At 39.0% G+C, this 21592-nt stretch overlaps 1 protein-coding gene across 2 annotated transcripts in view; it reads right to left on the reverse strand.

Moving 5' to 3' along the window:
- The window catches only part of RAD51B (RAD51 paralog B), a 391466-nt gene that overhangs the window by 197972 nt on the left and 171902 nt on the right, over positions 1-21592 (reverse strand). For both annotated transcript variants that reach the window (XM_088167114.1, XM_088167115.1), the window contains exon 8: positions 9956-10049. In XM_088167114.1, the coding sequence (XP_088023240.1) occupies positions 9956-10049 (94 nt within the window). The remainder of the gene's footprint in view (positions 1-9955; positions 10050-21592) is intronic.

The following is a 21592-nucleotide window of genomic DNA, read 5'->3' on the forward strand; positions in this document are numbered from 1 at the left end:
TAATTAGGACATCTGTAACTTGCCATTTTATGCTAAAAAGGCTGTTTGCATGGCTTATTAATCACTTAGCCTTTGCAGGCTACACCAGCCATCACACAAGGCTCCCTTCTGTTTATTTCTCCATCAGCATCCTACATCCATAACACTGTGCTCATATGCACAGGTATATGAATAACAATTATTTTTACAAAATACAGGAGAAGGCTTATCCCATCTCCACTAGCACTGGCCTATATAGTTTTTCATTACTTTTAACTTTGAATTATTTCAGCAGAGAGAGACAGACACCAATCCTTCTGTTAAGGCAAGGAGTATTCAGGGAGAATGGTTTTGGAAAGGGTGGCTGTGGCAGAAGTTGCAGCTGGTACCCATCCAGCAGCCATGGCTGAGTCAGCCGCGCCACGAGGGCGCCGGGGCTCGCTGCCAGCCAACTGACGGGGAAGTAAGATGGAGAGGAGAGCTCATGAAGAAAGACTGTGGCAGCGTGGGAGGACTATGACCTTTTGATCTCCGAGATGTTCCTGATGTACCAAAGTGACATGTCAGCTCTAATAAGCTGCACTCTCAGACTGGTGGCAGGAGCCTACAAATTACTGTGAGATCTGAAGGCATTTGTTGTGATGATCCTGGCCTGGATGGGGCATCTCAGTGCTCCCCCAGCAGGAATATGTGACAGTCGACCCCAACAATTCCCAACCCGGGGGTTGTAACCTCCAGCAGGGTCACAGCCGCACAGAGTGGGGTCGCAAGGCTGACAGAGATGTGATTGTTTATGTTAGTCTTTAGGGTTGCAAGCTTGGCTGGGGTGAGTTCACTACCAAAAACAGAGGCACAAACCCAAACCATTTGGGAACAGCTGGCCTAACAGATTTTGCGCTCAGAAACAACTTCCGGATATTCAGCTACAACGTGCCCGAACTACTGCCTTGCATATCCATGTGCCAGCCTGAAACAAGAACTCCCCTGTCAGGTATCAGACTGGCTCAAATTACTCCTAAAGAATCATGGCTGCATACTCAGTAGTAGCATCTGGTTTGCTTTCTTTGTGACAAATTTTCCATTGTTAACAGTGCTGCTATTCATACTTGAGCCATTGTCTTTTCTACCCTTCCTGGTGCTAGTTAGGCATCAGCTCATGCAGGAATATTCTGTAGGTTGTCTGAGGGACTGGAGCAACAGCAACAGCAGAAATTAGAAATTAGGAGAGCAGAAATTAATAAGAAATTAATAAAAACATAGCCTTCCTTTAGTCAAGCTCCGGGCATTTCCTCTTTCTACCATTTCTTCACCCATCTTCCTGTACTGCACTGTGCCCACTTGGGTTGCTCTCTTCTGAATGCTTCTTTTTTTATTTATTAGTGTAACTGATATTATGAGAAGACTAGTAGGGTCCTGACTAAAGTGATTGTGTTCATTCAACAAAATCTGCTCATGCTCTCTATTTTAATTAAATTAAGAAGTAATGCACCAACTGTATACTGTCTTTTATTGTTGTGTTATGTTTGGGTTTCAATGTAACATTTTAGGAGCAGACTGTCACTGTGAAGAAGTTCATTCACATGACAGAGCACCCAGCTTCAACCTCCAAAAAAGGCTAACAGGTTATAAACTTCCATTATTTAAGACAATAAATCATTATTGCAATAATAAAGCAGGAAATAGACACAAATTAAGCAGAAACATCAATGTGCTCTTTTTACGATTAAGGGGAAGCATCAATCATAGAAACTGCCTGAGATTAACAAGCAGCCACTTTTTTCAAACATCCTGCAGTAAACCCAGAGGAAACCCAGCTGGAACTGCAACTAGAATATAAGCATGAGACTCTAAAATATCTTCTGTCCCCTCAACCTCGCCTTCCTTTTCGGTACAGCATTTGCACCTCAGGTCACTCTTAACTGCTTCAAGTTCTGCAGGTGAGCCATATGTTTCATGTAATGCCACAAGCCAAATGTAATTCCCATAGTGACATTTTCTCATGTATCAAAATCCTTCTGGTCCCTTCTAGTTCCATCAGAAGAAAGATCCAGTGATGGCACTATAAAAGTACAGAAGAAAGGGGACTGAATGCTGCTGATTGCTGAATATTTTTTCTCCAGTCTCTGTACAGATTTAAGGATGACTCACAGTGAGTTAAGACAGAATTTAATTGGACATTGTGCACAGGGGCAAGTGGTGCTTAGCTCTTTCTTACCCTTGAATTAATTTTCTTACAATGAATTTGAAAGAGAGTTCCACCAACACTGAGGTGCAACGTGTAGAGCTGCAGAAGGAACTTGAACCAAGCTAGGCCTCATGTTTCTGATTTAAACCACTGATTTGCAGGACCAGTAAAAAGTTCTATATTCACCCACACTGAAATATGAGTTTATCTTACTTTTAAACATTTTTAGGGCATAAGGAAATGACCAATTGCAAATTCTTACAATCCTTTACAGCTACATGCCATCAACTGAAACTCAGTGACTGACCCGCACATGCTCTCAAGCTTAATGCAGTTACATGAGCACAGGAGTAAGCTGATGTGTGCAGCAGGATTCATGGAAACCCATTCCACTTTGCACTGGAAGGTGTAGCATGTACTCAGTTGCACTTTTCCTCAGTGAAGGTAAGAAACTGAGAAGTACCTGTGCAGCTGAGAGGCAGCAACTTCTAACCACTCAACTATGACTGTAATAACTTCTGTTATTGTGCTTCTCATTATATAGATGAATGATTCCCAGCAAACGTACCTGAAGGGTTTTTGGATTACAAATTGTTGATTAATAATTGTAAGTCACATCATGTCTTCAGAAAGAAACCACAAAAAAGCAGAAAAACTTTGTATGCTCTCATCGTGGCAATTAGGATATGAAGAATGGAGATTCTCTTAAGCTGATATATAGAGGTCTTTGAAAGCTCCTGCTGATAGTTTTCAACCTTTCTGTAGTCTAGATCAAGTAATTATGCTTAGGTCATTCAGCTTGGAACTTCCACAGACACATACAGTCCTGCAACACTGTTTTACCAAGAGATTTATCTTTTGATTAAAAAGCCGTTAAAATTCGGCTGGATGTTATTATGTCACTACTTCCCACTTGGTGAAATATAGCATCAAAATTAGTGCAGGAGAACATGACAACTGTTATCATGAAATCTAACCGCTCCAAACACCACCACAACCCTGCCTCCTGCAGAAACAATCATGGTATCATTTCCCCTAATGGTTACTATCATTTGTTCCAGGCCTCGTTATGATGGTGCCCTTCCTTGTGCTGTTCTCTACAATCAGAAGGGCTTTTTTGCTTTGACTGAAGCACAGGAGTGCAGACTCCACTACTGTTAAGAGCACAGAGTTACAAGAAATGTGAATATGGAGCAAACACAAGAATGAAACCCTATTTTGAGAAGGCTTGTTTTTCCCTACAACAGGTATTAATGAGTTTTATCAAGGTTGTTCCTCTTTTTGGTGCCCTCTGTTTACCTATCCTGAAGTGGATGTACTATGCTGTCTTCCAGCAGGTTAAGGAACATGAGCTCCTTCTCACCTTTGAGAGTGTAAGGCTAACGATCTTTTTCATGAGAACTGGAGAAGTAACTCAAAGACTGAACAGACTGAAGGAATAAGAAGCTTCCCACAAAATTGTTATCTGGTGAAGAGGATTACAGGGTTTCTGCCGGAGCAGATTCTTAAAATGCAGCTGAGACATGAAGTCCAGCAGCAAAATAAAGAATTAAAAAGAAACAACTCCAGCTGTTTCATTATTGATCTCACATGAACCAGTGACTTAAGCAACTCTATCAACCCTGAGACTGAAGTCAGAGATGCCCAAGGCTCAGACCTGGAGGCAAAATCCTGTGGCTCACTGAGCTCTCTTGTCCCACAACAGAAAGGTTCCTGATGTTGGGCCTAAATGCTGATTAAACCATCAGATGAGAATAGTAATTCATATCAAAGCAAACACACAGGCAAATCTCACTATGTTTCCCTATTATCATCATGACTGTAGCAAAAACATGCAGCAAAAGCTATATTGCATTAGAGAACGGCATTAGAGATTCACAGAATCACAGAATGGGTAAGGCTGGAAGAGTCCACAGTGGATTGTCTGGTCCAACTCCCTGCTCAAGTAGGGTCATCCCAGAGCACCTGGCACAGGATTGCTTCCAGGTGTTTCTTGAATATCTCCAGTGAGGGAGACTCTATAATCTCTCCAGGCAATTTGTTCCAGTGCATGCTCACTCACACAGTAAAGAAGTTCTTCCTCATGTCCCGGATGAACTTTCTGTGAATCATTTTCTGCCCATTGCCTCTTTTCCTGTTACTTGGCACCACCGAGAAGAGCCTAGCTCCATCCTCTTGGTATTCTCCTTTCAGATATTTGTATACACTGACACGGCCCTCCCTCTTTACCTTTAGAGGAACAAACTTTAATTGTTAGGGTTCACACTTGCATACTAGTCTCAGCTGGGAAATTTACTCTTCATTATGCATAGACATGGCCTAATTGCTGGAATACACCTTCCAAACAATCTGGAAATAACCTCTGTGTTATTTGTATTCATTGCCTCTTTGGTACTTAAAATTTATTAAGTTCCACAGGGTCCATGTAAGGAGTCACAATTATAAGACCTTTCTTACACCATGCCAGAAGGTTCTTGTGTTTCAACATGCTAATAACCTCCATATAGATTATACTACAATGGTAAAAAAATAAAGGGGGTTTAGTAACTATTCCCAAATACTTGGGTCTCAGAAAATCAGAGTGAATTCATATTAAAATGATATTATATTAATTTATGAACTGTTCTATTAAAAATGTATTATAATTAACTAACATACTGCTTCTATGATCCAATACAAAATAGTTCCTCTTCCAATCAAAATGGTGTAAACCAGACTACAATCAGTTTACAGAGCATTCAGTTAAAATACTAAAGGCCTAAAACAGGCCAAACTGTTATGATATTTTCCAATGCATTTAAATTCCTATCATTCTGGAGAACTTCACAAAGACATGAAGTATTCTCCATGAGCTTTAAAATTACACAGAGGAAGTGTTTTTAGAAACTTGTCTAACAGCTGCTTGATTCATAAGCTCATGATTCCTGCAAAACAGGTATGTTTATGCTTCACAGAATATACTTTTTTATTTTAATTAAGTTACTTGTGGGTCCAACCCAAAGCATTATGTATACACATAAATCAATAAATAAATAAACCCTAACCAACCAACAGCCTCTGATCTCTGGGGCCTCCTTGACAATTCCTTCAGTGTTTTTACTCCATTTGGCATCAGGACTGAAAAAAGGAGATTTGAAGGGAGAGAAGTAATAAACTACATAACTGATCTTACTGAGGTGAAGAGAAGGTCAATCCATTATTCTCCCCATAGGAATACCTCGAAATATTAAGCAAAAGATGTTGCAGAATAAAATAAAGCCCCGAATTTTAAGAAAAGGTAAACTGAGGCTGGAAGAATAAAACAATTTAACCACAATATGTCAAGGGATCAAGGGCAAAGCAGGGAAGGGAAGGTGAAGATTCCAGCTTCAAACCTTCTGCTCCTGAACTTAAGTAGGAAAATCCTGAGGATGGGAGATATGGTAGCTTAGTGTTCTCCAGTCCCCACAACACAAAAGCCTACTTCTGCTCAACAGCTTAAAAGAATTCAAGATCAGAGCAACAAAGATGAAAAGGTCAGACTAAACTCATTGCTCACACTGTGCACTAAAAATATACAATGCTATGACAAACCACTTGATGAATACAAATGGCAGAAGACTGAACACTGGCCTCCCCAGAACTAGTGCAAGTTTAGAGACAATTTTAAACACAAAATAATTCTGACTTTTTCAAACAAATACTTGAAAGTACTAGCTGAGACTGAAGAAGCCCAAGACAGCATTCCTTTTCTTTGCTTGACACTTTGTGCAGGGTGGGAGGAAGATACTGTTCTTGTTCATACCAACACACCCCTGAACTTTTTCCAAGAATGATGGAGTTTGGCTTTGATGTCTGTGAGAGGAAGTTAGAGCTTGCACCTGGCAAATACATTAATAGCATAGGCACTGGTGGACTAGAAAGGACCTCAAGTAGGTCATCTTGTCCTGTCTCTTTGCAGCACACAAATGAAATACAAATTTCCCTGTTTACCTAGTGCTAAAATACACAGGCTTAGAATTAGTTTCTAAAGACTTTTTATCTTAGGTAAAATTTAGTCATGTGAACTTCACAAAAATAGTACAGACACTTGTTTTAAAAAAACATTAACAGTCATACAAAATATTTCTACTGTTCATGAAGCCTAATGAAGCTTGAACCTTCTTTTTTTTTCCAAATAAGATATTATTTTAATTGGGTAAGAGCTATTTTTTTATATTTCAATGATAAAGCACTAGTTCTTAGGGTACCCCCGGGCTTGTCTGACCACCCCTGCAATGTAAAATAACTTTAGGTTTCTCCAAGTTGTCATTGACTGAAGAACTAAAAAGAGGCTATTCCACAAAGCAAGGATGGGAGTGAAACAGCAATGTCCACCATCATGCTCCAGATTATCCCCTCTGATGACACAGTTTGAGAGATGGCTGTGTAAAAATGGTGAGGTTACAAGTAAAAACTGAGTTTGGTTCCTAAGGAAGAAGTGACAGCATTACATGTCTGAGGATTTTAGAGCTAGAGAAAAATATTATTAGTCCTAACTCCTTCAGCTGGTAATCTGACAAGTATTAAAAGGCCAAATGAATACAAAGGCTCAGACTATAAGTAGAGAAACTTTGATATTTTATTCATCACTTTAATTTGTATCAAACTATGCAATTTTTTGTCTATCTGGAAGCAGAAGTATGCACAGATCTGGGAATTCAGCTGGACATAACAATTTCCTACAAGAAATACCAACAAACAGTTCATGAATTCTTACATTGCTACATAAGTGGTGGGATTTTACAGCCAGCATTGCTTTTATAAATCCATTAATGTTCTCATAAAAATCTAACATATTTTAGGACACAAGTTTTCATGCACTAGATCACAACTTCACAGAAGACAAGCTCTGAGCCTGAAACAGCTTGACAATGTCCTTTCAGCTTGTTCATCAGATTAACTTTCTGTCACACATCAGATGAACAGCTTCCTTGGTTTCTTGCCTAATCTAACACATAACCCAAGCAATTCTCAAGCACAATCAGAAGCAAAAACAAAGGACACTATAACATTCCACTTCTTTCTAATAGCACATTTAGTTTGAAATTTTCATTTCTGCCTCTATCTAAGAAAGATTACCCTTTTAGCAAACCATTTATAGTGAAGGGACTCTGATTTCAGATAGGATTAAAACAACATATTAGACATATACAAACCCAGCAGTCTGAGTTGCTTACAGGACTAATAATGTGTTATGGGTCCTTTCACATCTAGGTCACTGGTTCAAATTCAGCTTTAGTTGGTGATGAGTGACAAGGAACAATGAAGTAAGAACCCAGTCACAAATCTGGCCTCTTATCCCTGACTCTGCAACATATACTCTTTGTGCACATGGACTACTCACCTAACTACTCTTTCCTGTAAATTCTACAACTGTAAAAGAGTAGTAAGTATTATTACTATCATACTAACTCTAGAAGACCAATTGATTTAGGATTCTGGAAGTACAAAAGATTATCACAAGTTTACTGCTACTTTCAGGCTGTTCAAGAGCTAACATCCAAATACATTGAGGGGGAACTTTGTCACGACCAGTCAACACCATGACATTAATAAGAACACACTGGCCACACCTGTGTCTTTTGATAGGAAGATAAACATAGAAATCAGATGTTGAAAGACCTGAAATTCCACATTTGCTCACACATAGACAGCAGGAGTTAAAAGTGATGAAAAATGGAAACAGCCATTTTACAAATAAGAAAGACATAGGGAGACAAGTATGTAGTGTGGAGATGCACAGTTATGTGTTCTTCCATTACACAATACAGTAAGTAAATGCCATATCAATGTTAGTCAAGAAAGGAGGGAAGGGAGAGAAGGAAAGGAGTTTATCAGCCCTACATCCCTTGGTAAAACTTGAATTTCCAAAGTAGCCTGCACTGCTGATGTCTGTACTGTTCTTGTCCTGTGGCAAGACAAACGTTTCCATTTTCAACAAGTGTGAGGTTGGCACATTTTACTACTTCAGATCCTTAGTTAAAAATCAAGGAATGAGAACAATAAAGGAATAAAACACAGAGCACCAATACATTTTAACTGATTCTTAAATTAAAGGGTGAAAAGCAGTGGTGGTAGTTTAGGCACAACATGATAGATTCATTAATAATCTGTAACTGCTAGAAAAATCATGCTATCTCTTGTGTAGCCCTGATTCTAGAATATTCTTGAACTACAGCTCGTACACAGCACTGAGAAACTTTTATTCATAGGAAAAATGCTAGGAAATTTAGAAACATTTCAACTATTCCATGTGTTTTTCCTAAATATCTTCAAATATTTTAACCACAGGACAAAAATGTGTTTTACTGAAAACATATTTTGTTATTACTCCCACTTTAGAGTCAACTGTGCCTTTCTTTCCAGAGGAAGCTCATCCATGGCAATTCTAAAGGACAAAGAGAAGCACAAGTACTGTGATGAAGACAATGCACAACAACTTTGGGCCAAGAAGGAAATTATAAAGGTGAAAAATTAAGCCTTTATCTTCCAAATCTAATTACCAAATTTCAAATCTTTCTGCCAGAGGTAGCGAGCAGCATTCAAACCATATACTTCAGAGATACTTTGGCAATGAGTGGAGCCAATAAAAGCCACAAGCACAATTCCAAAATTATTTAATGGGCCATGCTTTGCCAGACTCCTATTGACAAAATTACGAAGTAAACACATCAACCAGTGTTAAGGCATTGCACTAAAGTTACTTGCTACTCCCTGACATTCTGTTTAAATCTACCTTCAACCTCTTTCTCTTATCCACTGAAATGAGTTGCAGAAATAATGTCAGTGTTAACCACTGCTTAGTTATTTTACCACCGAGCTGTACTTGTGTTAAGTCAGGCAAGCTTGAGACAACTGTATGTGATCAACCAGAACACAGAGAAGCTGATCAGAACCACCAGAAAGTGCAGCAAGGAGACAAAGAGGGAAATATCCATGTTATGCAAAATGGAAAGTCTACATGCAATTATCATGCCTTTGCAAGAAAGATGAGCATTGCTTTGCATCACACATTTGGGTCTAAGCATGAACTGAACACTAAATAACAAAGTTTTCTGTGTCTGTCCCTCACGAGGGTACTCTGACTATCCTTTGCAAGTGGGGAAAACCAAAATTATTATATTACTTTGCAAACCTTGATTCAGAATTATCTTTTCTTCTTAACACACTAAGTCCTCACTATTACTCAAAAAAGTGCTTTTCTCTAATTTTGTGTAGAAAACAGAAGCACGATGTAAAGTAATATATGGCATCACAAAAATCCCCATATTACATTCACACAACAGAGAGATGCAGTCTGAGGTACTGTACCTGAAAACCAAACAAGTGTAATTCAAGGAACAGGACTGAGGATCTGCTTTCCTTCCTTTGTGACCAGTTGTTTCCCTTTGGAATCACTGATAACCATTAGATAAGATGAAATTTGCAGACTAGCCTGTGTATTTACTCTTGCAGCAGCTTTAGATGACTGACAAAATAATGCTTTAAATGCATGTGAGTGACAGTACAATGCTGAGAAACAGACGTGGCTCAAAAATTCATTCCCAGCCTTTAGAATGTGTCTGATCCTTTTAGCTACTCCAAATACTTTTTTTAAAATTATAAATGGATTTTCAGAGAAACTGGAAGATCATTTTGTTTCAAGACTGTGTTAGGTTAAACTTGATAATTTGACTCTCCCAGCCCCCTATATTTCAACAGAAGACTGCAAGTTACAGTGTGGATTTGTGTCCGTGTAGAGTTTCAGTTGTGATGGAAGGGATTTCATACCTTCAGACAGGGACAAATCATCAGCTGGAGACACCAGGTCTGCCTGGATCCCAGGGCTGCTCAGCGATGTGGTAATCTGATTCGTCAAGATAACCTGCAAACAGACAAGGGGAGGGGGATGGGAAATGAATTTTTATAGCTACTATAGGCAGAGAGAAGCCCAGGACTGGAACCCTCCAGGCACAGCATTGAGGTGACCCTCCATTCTGATCTTGAGCAAATTCAACACTCAGAACATTTTGAACTACCTGCAGAAACTGAAAGAGTCAATTGCAAGAAGTGGAGGAAAAGGGATATTGTTAAAAAGATTAAATACTGAACAACAGTACGTTGATACATACAGACACCTTAGAAGAAAATACTGTTCTGAAGAGCTTCATCTTTTGCTCATCTTCCATGAACAATTTGATGCTCCTTACAAAAACCTATCATTTTCTTCATAGGCAAATAGGAAATCTATTTTCCAAGTAATTTGCACACAATTGACACACTTTCTTCCTTTGGCTGAAACACAGTGCCATGGAGGAAGGTGTGGTAGGGGTACATCCCCATTGATCTGAAGCACAAAAGTACTAAATGTTACAGGGCTATCTTTACAAAACAGGATTTTTGAGTCATTTTCAGGATCACAAGATTCTGATAAACAAGACTACAGTACCCACAGTGCTCTCCTCTGACAGCATGAGCAATAGTCATGCTTACAAGAGATGAACACATACTGGTTTTTAGTAACAGAAAACATTAAGCAAAAACTGCAAACACCAAAGAGAGAAGAACATAGCTATAGCCACAGTTATCTCATAATGCTTTGGATCTCTAAGCAGCTGCATTTTTTGCAAAAACAGCTGGTCTCCACTTTGCTGACTGACGTAAACTTCAAAAATTACTTTTTTTTCTTAAAGAACCAAAATTATTATTCTTCTTGCACTGAGAATAGACAAACTCCAAAAAAAACTCTTTCAAAGCAATGGCCTGTCTTCAGCTGTATTCGACACAGAAGAAAGGGAGAAAGAAATCCTACAAAATACTTGGTGAATGCAGTTTCATGATGCCACTGGAATAAATTAACAGATTATCATTGCTAAAAGGAAGAGGAATGTGCTCTTCCCTCCACTGCTTGTCCCTCCCTTTCATCATGGTTTCCTCCTGCTTTCTAACACTTTCAGCAGTAAGATGTGACACGCTCTCTCCTTTCTTTTCCCATTGTGGGACCCCACATAAGCTGTGTCACATCAACGAGCTGTAACCAGAGTGGTGGTGCTGCAGGGTATTGTGTCTTCTTCAGGCAGCATGACATGAGGAGCCAGCAGTGGCATGGAGTATGCGACCTTGACAAGACTCAACCTCCCTGTTCATGCCAGCCCACCCATCTCTGTGCTTGCAAACAGGCATGATGGTGCTTGAGAGCTTTTTGGACTGTATCAACAAGAATAAACTGAGACGTGTGTAAGTCAAATCTTCACTTACTCAACAGGAGCTCAAAACTCCATAGGGATGCCCCTCATGCTCACTTGCTATTGACTACAAGCTCTGAACAAACTTGAGCCAGCTGTGATCACTCTGCACAGTTTAACCACAGGATGCACCTTTTGGGACTGGGTATTTATGACTGCGGTGAACATGGACATGGTAGGTAACAGCCTTGCTGGGTCACCTCTTGGAATACTTGCAATACTGCTAACAGAAACATATTACAGCCCTCCATTGTTTCTCCCAGAGCTGCTATGTGCACCTATAAGCACCCAAAAACACACAGCAAAGGGTCTGGTATACACAACTCCTTGCCACCACTGATGGCTGACTTGTTCATAAGATTAACTCAATTTATTAACAAAGAAAAACGTCACTTTTCCCTTTTTTCTTGCTAGGATACTTATCTTCCATTTTAGTGAGCTAGTTCATCCTTGTGATAGGATAGGCATTAAAACTGGTTCAAGGCAAACAAAAGGAGTAGGTAGCCAAGAGGCAGTAGGGATAAGGAAGGATGTGAGACCTTTCCTTCTTGAAACCATTCTCACTTTGTTTCCACTGTGTCACAAAAGCCACAGACTCACGTATCCATGGTATCCAGTACCAGAAAATGTGCTGAAAAAGAACACACTAACAAACTTATACTCACACGTACTGGTGAGGTATGAAGTTTTCATTGGCACACTTTGCAATGATCACATTATTAACAAGTATCAAGCTCTCTAAGTGATTCGGTCACCCCAGACTCGTGCCAAGATAATCTTTGTGCCGTGCTGTGTATTTTATTATTTATGCTTAAGGAACGTTTTTAATAGAAAAATATACCTAAGCATACTATATTTCATATTGCTTTCCTTCAAAGGAAACTAACTTTGAAAGCTTTAAAAAAAAATTAGCAAGAAGAATAATGAAACTGCTTTTTAAAATAATCTTCCAGATTCCTCCTTAACCAGGAACTCCACAGTACTGTTAGTTGTGGGACTGATAATCATCTTCACCTTTTATGTTTAACTCAAGCTATGCCCCTGAACCTAGATTTCAATTTCTGATGTATGCTTCAGTAACTGTTCAATACTAATATCCTAGATTCCCTTCTTTACTGTTAAAAATATCAGTTAAAAAAAAGCAGAGTCCTACCCAAGTGAATATTCCTCTCTGAACTGCTTTGAGGATGGGAATTAAGCATATTCTGAGTTCCATGACTCCACTGACAGTTACACATTTGCTTAAATACATGTCTAAACACTGTCTTGAATAAGCACACTTCCTCTGAGATGAAACCATATGCACATAAAGAATGCTTATTTTGGAATTAATTGAAAATTATTCCCCATTTCTACAAGCCTGCAGAACCAACATAGATGCAGCTCTCCCATAAGACGAGTTCAGTCACAAGATGAGGCTGTTAGCTGAGCACTAAATTTGGCATCAAATTCCCTGCCACACTTCTGCAGCCTCGCCTACTGCAAAATTTTCATCAGGTATAGGTATTCCTATTATATATACACACAGATATACGTATTTTCATGTATCTTTGTGCAGCTCTCATAATACAGTTTGAACCTCACTCAGAGTGTGCAGAGTACTCCAAACTCTCACTAGCTCAAGCAAGCTGTGAGTCACTAAAAAAAGAAAAGAGCTGGTCCTTTGCTACAATTATAAAAAAAAAAAAGGCACCCAGATTCAGCAAACTCCTCTGGATAGATACACCTATCTTCAAAACTTCAACCATATGCCCTTGCTGGAAAGTGCCAAGTTTTATTTTTCCATGAGTAAAACTTTGTTCACTAATACTTTGGCAGTGAAAAGTGTCGTTTAAATGAGACCATTTTGAGCAGTCACCAGTCCTTACAGACATTCAACTTGAAGCCCTTAATACTGGTATCACATGACTCCAGTAGCACATTTAAAGAATTTATTAATTTTTCCCCAAAGTCTCCTTCATGAATCTGAATGACATGCCTACCTTCCATTCTATTGTCCTTTGAAATGGTTCAACATATTCAGAGAGTTGCAAATAGGTGTTTGAGGGAATGGTAAAAATTGTGTATGATATGGAGAGAACACACAGGCAGCCAAAGGAGATCTGGTGCAAAACAGCTCTGTGACTTTCTGGTGAGGAATCACATTAGTGCATGGACAGCATCAGCTGAGTCTCACCCATTGCTTCATACACAAGTGCACAGAACATAATGCTATTTTTGATGTTAATTATGTTGTTTCTTACAAACCACCAAAAAGGAGGTTTGGACTGGTCTGATAGGTGCCACACTTGAAAGAAACTGTCTGCTAAAAAGTGCTTGGATGAACAAGTTGGGCTGTCAGTCCAAGCAGACTTACTAGAGAGTGCTTTGCCTCAAACTAGCAATAACACTTCTTCAACTTTTCATTGTAGATCTGCCATCAAGTTAACCTGTTTAGTACAGGAGACCTGCCAAGTTGTCAGGCTAAGTAGGTAAGGAAATTTTGCCACTGTTGGGGTTCCTTTGGACAGATACTGGACATCATTACCATCCAAGCACAGCTTCAAATCCAGTCATACATTTATTAACTTCCAGCAGAACACTCAACAGTGAGAATATTGCTACATGATATGTTGATGTTATCATACTGAAATACACAGTATTTTAAAATATATTGTATTTTAAGAGGAGCTGCTATTTCCAACATCAACTAACGGAACAAAATACTTTCACTGGCACTAAGAGTCACAAAAAGCCATCATAACTTTCCATACACAACTGTGTCCTGACATGTGCAACAAGTAAGGAAGTTTTGCTATTGCTTTTCTGTTCCTTCTTCATGATGAACAAAGGGTGTAGGGGCTTCTTCAGTCAGCAACTGTGCCTGAATGGAAAACACACTCTACTGCTAAAAGAGGGAAAAAAGAGTCAGCTAGACAGTAACAATAGAAACATGCCTCAATGCAATCTCCCATGGAGCTCAATGAACCCCTTCCTTTTAGTCTTCAGCCTATTCCTTTGCCATTGGTTAAGAGAGCTATTAAGTGAAAATTTACAGTCCTCAGCCTTCCAATTCCAACAAAATTACTAACTCTTTGGAAATTCACTCAGATTCAGATTTCAAAATCCTTTCTGGGAAAAAGTCTACTACTGAAAATACCACACAAATGAAGGACTACACAATTTCCAAATCTTTTACTTCAATTTTTACTGCAGCATAGCTACCTGAGATTGTAAAATAACCCCATCTAACCATCAGAAGTGTTATGAAACAAGAAGAATTAGAAAACCCAGATATAAACACAAGAAGATAGTAGGAAGACTTTTTCAACTTCCTAATTTCAGACATGTTTAAAAAACTGCACAACTTACTCCTCTGATTACTTTCTCACTTTTTATAGGTGTCAATACCTGGAAAAAAACGGACACAAGGATTTCTCAAGGAAAACAGCACTCAAGTTCCAGACAGATCATTGTTACTTCTATGACTTAATCCAGAAGTCAACAACAGTTTTAATATCCTATTAAAATATTTATATGTTGTTGTGAAAACAGAGTCACCTTCCATTGATGCGATTTCAGCACATGCTAGTTTTTTGGAAGCATATTAGAAAAGTAAAAATACCCCTTATTTATTGTGCCTAAACTCACAACATCCCCATTTATTGGGAATAGCAAAGTTCCTGCATATGCAGAAAATCCCTGCAGGTCCTGGAAGAGAGTTGGCCTAAGAACTTTACACAGAAGAATAAGCAAACTATTTTTTGTTTGGTTATTTATACAGTACAACTTTTCAAGTACTCCTCCTGCCCTTCCTAGACCACACTGAAACTACTAAATCTGACTTTGTCATCCTTGTAAATCCAGTTGAGTAAATAAGCCATTTTTTGTAAGCTTGTGGTCTCAGCCTCCTTATTAGTTTATTGCAAAATTAAAGGGAGCTCAGCACAGAACTATCAATCAGTAACCAGCAAAGGTATAAAGTCTTCTGGAATGTACCAAAAGGCAGAAAACCACACTGTTTCATGAATGGCTGTTTGTTAAAAGAATGAAGCAGAAATCCCCATTTCGCATGCAACACTATTTAGGAAAATTCTTATTAAAGGCTTCCTGTTGCACTGGGAGAGCAACACCACCAGAACACTTGCAATAATCCCAAATTACTCCACCCTTATTAGTCCATTAATTTAGTGGTTTTCACTGTGCTCAAGAAACGTCACTAGAGAGCACCAAGTACAAGTCAGTGGGGCTGGGATGATGACTCTGCATGCTGGAGGAGAAGGAAAGAAGTTTTACTGAGCCCCAGCCAATCTTACTTCCAATCCCTGAGAAGGCACCTCTCTCCCTTTCCCTGAAGAACAGAGATCTTAATGAGGCATTCAAGTAATGGCTCAAAACAATAAAGGACAGTGCACCAAGCAATACCACAGCCAGATGGGGCTGGCAGCAACACTGAAAACAGAAAAAGGGACCAGGGAGAAAAACAGGGTGAAAAACTGATCTTCAAACTGCTGTGAGAACTGCAGCCTTCTCCTTGAAAACCTGTTAAAGAGCCTCAAGACTGGCATCAGTCTGCTCAAGGAAGATTCCTAAATTACCACCATCTGTGATAGTAACAGGGTATTTCTGATCATCTATGCTACACACTGAATTGGCTTTTTCTTCAACTTCTGTTTCTTTGAGGAGATTTTCTTCAGCGTCAGTGGCCATTTGCCACAAAAGCTATCAAAAGTTGTGAAAGACCTCAGCAGAACTTCTACTTAATATTCACAAGGAATGTTTAAAACTGAGCAATTTTGGTGAAATCATGGAGTTACAAACAGAAAAAGGAAAGGTCTGGATGCAATACCGAGAGCCCCGAAGCGAAATACAAGTTTTCAAGAGAGAATGTCAAGTGCCCACAGCTACAGCAGCCCTTGAAGCCAGTTACTGCTCCAGAGGGCCTCACCTCGCAGGAGACTGGCTCTTAGTGAGAAAAGCCTCTGCACAGTCGAGACAGCTCTGGGCTCCAGGACCAAATTAAACATATTTATATCACAACTATTATAATGACAGGAGATTAAATATATATATATATATATATATACATATCTTCATTCTTAGAAAATGAAAACTATTTTGGCTTACACAAACCAAATACAAAAGAAAAAACTCAACAGTTTATCATCTCAAATCCAAGCAAATCACCACACCCACCCAATGCTCATACCACTAGGTGTCTTGTATTCCCAAACTGAGCAGCCACCGGCCCCAGCAGCTCAGTTTTCTGTGGGGAAGAATGTAAATACTGTCAAATACACTATAAAGCCCAGACATCACAAGTAAAAAGATTTCTAATACATGAAATTCCCATGTCCAAAGTCAAACACCACTCTTGATGTTTAATCAAGGCCTGAGACACTCCAAAGTATCTTTACATGTTTTACTAAAATGGTTGTAGCACAAAGCTGCTTCACTGCAGGCATGAGCAATAGACAAATGCCCACATTTATCAGCTGTTGCTAATCCAAATCAGTTGAAAGATGAAGTACCCATTACAGCCATCTTGCCTATAACATGGCAGAGGAACAGGCTGGTAACAGTGATACACAGGCTAGAGGGAAACAGACTCATATTTTCAGACCTAGCATAGCAGCTACCCTGGCTGAAGGCAAAGCCATGAGCTGTTAGAATTCACATCTCAACCAACATTACCAGAATTTGGCATAATTCCCTAAATAACAGATATACACACATAAACCACTGGAAGCCTATTGAGAACCACTTCCTAATCCCATATGCAATGTATACTCCTACAAATGCTGGCCTTGCCTCAGAGGAATTTCAACTGCACCTATTTTCATCAGAATCCAGAAGAAAAAAAAAAGGCAATTAAACAGCACAGAAACAAGAAAGGACAATTCTCTGGAAGGCTCACTAACACCTTTTAAAAGATTAGAGATCTGTTGACCAAGACACATTGTTGGCTAGCTGCAACCTTATTAGAGGTCTTAGGAGAGAGAGAACTTCCAGCTCTTGTTTTGCCAAGGTATCTCAACCCAATACTATCTGTGGGTATCTCCCTCAGTAAGACAATTCATAGCAGCAGAGGTGATTTTATAGTTGTTGGATTTCACGGGGTATAAACAGGACTTGGAAGAAGCCAAAGTATCTTTCAGAGACTATCCACTGTATTTACATCGAACTTATACTGCTTTGCATAGGAAAAGTACAAAGTTATGCAAGTCTATTCCATAAGCCTTTTGAAGAAGTGTCTATTCACATCTCTGCCAACTGCTTAAAAAGCATCACAATGAATTAAAACTTTCACCAGAAGAAAAAAAACAAAGCACAACAAAAGCATGCTGTTCTCAGGCAGCTACACGCCTTCAAGTTGAAATAGCTACCACCCAGCAATAGCCTTTCCTACTCCGAGCAAGGAATGCAGCCAACACAAACGTAACCTTCAAAATGCACACCGCAGCACCCTTGTGCTGTGCTGCCTGGAGAAGGGTCTGTGTGCCTGCAAGGCTTTCACAGGCAGCAGCCAGCACAGACCTGTTTGCACAGATGTGTGTCCCCCGAGAGGGATGGCCACCCGCCTTCAAATCCTGCCAGGCGCCCAGAGCTCCCTGCTACGATTCCAGCACATCTTCCTCTGCTCCACCCGCCCCTCCAGCCCCTGCTCAACGATGGCTTTATCAGCTGAGCTTTCTCATGTGTGTAGCTACTGATGTACCACAGTAAGAAACTGCTCTGACACTGGCCAATGCACCACAAAGTACCTCACAGGAAATCACTGTAATCCACAGGCAACTTTTACAGCCAAAACCTGCCACACTCTAAAAGAAGCAAATTTTCTAATGAATGCCAATGTCTTGTAAAAGAATAAATAAAATAAAATTACAAACTCACAACTCACTCTTAGACTCCTGCTGTTCTCTGCAACAGTGCTTTTGGTTGGTTGAATTTGTTTCATTTTGAAGGACGAGAAGGAAACCGGGTTGCCTGGAACACCAGCAAAGTAGTACAGAAGTTCAGTTCTGCACCAGCATGCTCCAGAATGAGAGGAGAGACATCTTCTATGCTTTCATAAGACTACAAGGAAGTAAAAATTTATGCTCACTTTTTCCCAACGAAAAGTCTAGTTTAGTTTATTGGCACTAGTTACTTGTCATTAGCAGATCAAAACAGACTGAAGGCTCTTTCCTCTCACTTGCTTCATTCCGACCTTCTACCATGCATCTACCCTGCTCCATTCAGCACTTCAAATTTACCCAAGGCCTACACAAATTCTTTGACATTAAATCTCACTACCTTCTAGTGGAATAAATGTATTGTTACCTCCATTGCAGAGACAGATGCACAGACACTAAGCAGACTGACTAAAGATAACACAAATGTTTACTACCATTCCTAAACCCTGTTTTCAAGAACAGAGTTAGAAGTTGGAGAGGCTCATACTCCCCCAAGCACTCTAGAACACCTCAGGACTATCTGCTATGTACTCAGTAAATTACATATTTATAATTCTTTCCATATTTTGGGTTTATTTCATTAGGCTTTTTTATACCTGTCTATACTTAACTTTTTCCTAACAACTCAATAGGAATACAAAGTAATTGAATAAGTGTCTATTACTCATTACTAAACTAATGAAATAATCCTAACAAGTTCTACTTAGGACTCATGGCCTATTCCAAATTGATAATTTGTGTACCAGCATTTTTATTTGATTTTGATGTTTTGACAAGTCCATCAGAAAGACCAGTTATAATAACATACACATGCAGGTCCAGAGAGATGTAGCATATGAAGCACAACTTCATGTCATTAATTCCATTAATTCCTCAGATCCTTTCCAATTAGTTTCTTCAAGCTTTCAAGGCAGTGGGTCACAGGAGACTCACTGAATCTTGAATACAAACTGAAACAGCTCAATGGGCTACTGTAATTTACAGCTTTGCTGAACAGTTTTAAAAACACTTTCCCTAGCTCCACTTTATCCCACATCATGTCCCTATGCCAACATTCTTGAAAGGACAGAGTTAGTTTAGACTGCTCCTTGGTATCTTGTGGAAGCAGCAGAAAGCACTTCTAGGATGTGCTGGAATGTTTGTTCCCCTAGTCCATTCATTAAACTTTACATGCAGGTAACTACTAGCACCATTGCATGACTTACTTTTTTTTATACACAACATACTGTATCAGCATCACAGAAATACAGCAAATATTTTCTAGTCTCTGGTTACATTAGAGAACACAGAATGTTTTACACCACACCTGTTAGAAAAGTTTTCTTATTGTGTTATGGCCTTTCACTGAACACATTTCAAGACATAGGATTTTTATACTTGTCTAATAGCTATGCTTAGATCATCACATAGCTTTATTTCAGTGTATGTAACAGTCAGTAGGTTTGAAGTACAGGGTAAAAGGGAATTTGGATATACAACTCCATCCTCCCATTTGCCTAAGCTATTTGGCAGATCTGTAGAATATTAAGGTAGTAACTGATACTGCACAGAAGCCTGGCAACCAATATATTGATAATTTTTACAAAGCAAACTAGACACTTAGAGCAGGATTTAGTGCAACTATGGCTGATTTAGTGAATGCTGTGTTCCTGCTGATTTTAAAGTTCAGTTGTCAACCTCTAAAGCTGTAATGGCTGCAAAAAAGTGGAGGTCATGCAGAAAACAAAATATGCAGATGCTGACACAGCCTCTCAAGTTGCCATCACTTTCCCTTCCAATTGGGCTGAAAGTCAAAGTTTTATCACCTAGCTTATTGAGCTTCATAATATACCAACATACCTCTAAAATGCAGTGCAATATTTTTATGCAAAGATTACTTGGGTACATTTTGACAGTCTCCTAAACCTGCAGGCTGAGACAGTTAAGAGCTTTAACCTTTGACATTCTTCTTCTTATAAGGTTCAACATATTATCTAAACTAAGATATTCTGAAGAAAATCTAAAAAAATAAATAAATGCACCCTATACAAAAGGCACGGTGGTGGACTGTATTACAAAGTTTTACTAGCACTCTCTGAAGACTGCTATAGCATTTTAGGAAGTCTTATTACACAGTAGCAAGATCATCCTAACTGCTTCTTTCACAAAAAAAGCACATTAAAATAAAAAGCCTACTAGTTATAGATAAATAGTTCATAATGAGATGGGAAAAAATTCATGCCCAAAGATGTATGTGTGTGATTTTTTTCCAAACATGTCAAGATCTGGTATCACCCAGAGGAAAGGAAAGGGGACATAAATCATCCAAGTTTCTTCTCATCAATATTCGAGGGAAAAGAAATAAAATTTTGTGGCTTAAAACATTCTCGAATTTCAATGGCATTGTCTTCACCTCTAACCTATTTTTTCTAAATCCTTTCACTAGGAAATATAGTTGGCCTGTATTTCTCCAATAAAATCAGCCTTTTATGTCACATTTTACATTTTCTATTAAGCTACCCAACTTACTTGAGTTAGAGTGTATTTTTCTTGGAAGTATGAATAATTAGAAACCTCTTTGAAAGTTAGGATAGAAAAGGAACTCTGAAAAATGCAAGGAATCGTTTTTGTGCTGAGACTGCAGTGTCACACACACCCCCTTTAGCTTGGAAATCACTGAGAATAGGTCTGCTGGCTCCACTAGAAAATACCTTGGGTCTACCAGTATCACTGTTCTGTATTGTTGGCACATCACTTTTTATGTAAATATTTGTAAACACTTAATAAAACAACCCCAAATATCTTTATTCAGCTATTTGGGTATCTAGAATATTTACAGCTGTTACGAGAACAACAGAAATTTTGAGAATTGATGTAAGGTGAATAAAAACAGGCTGTGGCACCTTCAGTGATTTTAAAACTCTCAGAAAACCTTGGGAATGGTACAAGATTTCAATTTCTTTTTCACAATGAGATAGCATCTGCTCTTTAGGAATAAAGCTTAAATAATTTTTGCATCTGATTGAAACAACCTAAGTGCAACAAAGATTTGTTGTCCATCCTATAAACTACACACACAGGCATCAGAGAAAAGCAGCTGAGGTCTTCTGGACAGCCAACTGAAATGTTGCAGCAGCTCTAGATTAATTGTTCACTGCAGATAGGGGTTTTTAAATATAATTTCCTAGAATTGCAATTAAAATTCACAGGATCATGAATTTTCCTTGGACTCCACTGAAACTGCTTCATCTAAGGTCTTTCTTAAAAAA

The sequence above is a fragment of the Sturnus vulgaris genome, chromosome 6 (genome assembly GCF_052056855.1).
Source record: "Sturnus vulgaris isolate bStuVul1 chromosome 6, bStuVul1.hap1, whole genome shotgun sequence".
In the NCBI taxonomy this organism is placed as follows: domain Eukaryota; kingdom Metazoa; phylum Chordata; class Aves; order Passeriformes; family Sturnidae; genus Sturnus; species Sturnus vulgaris.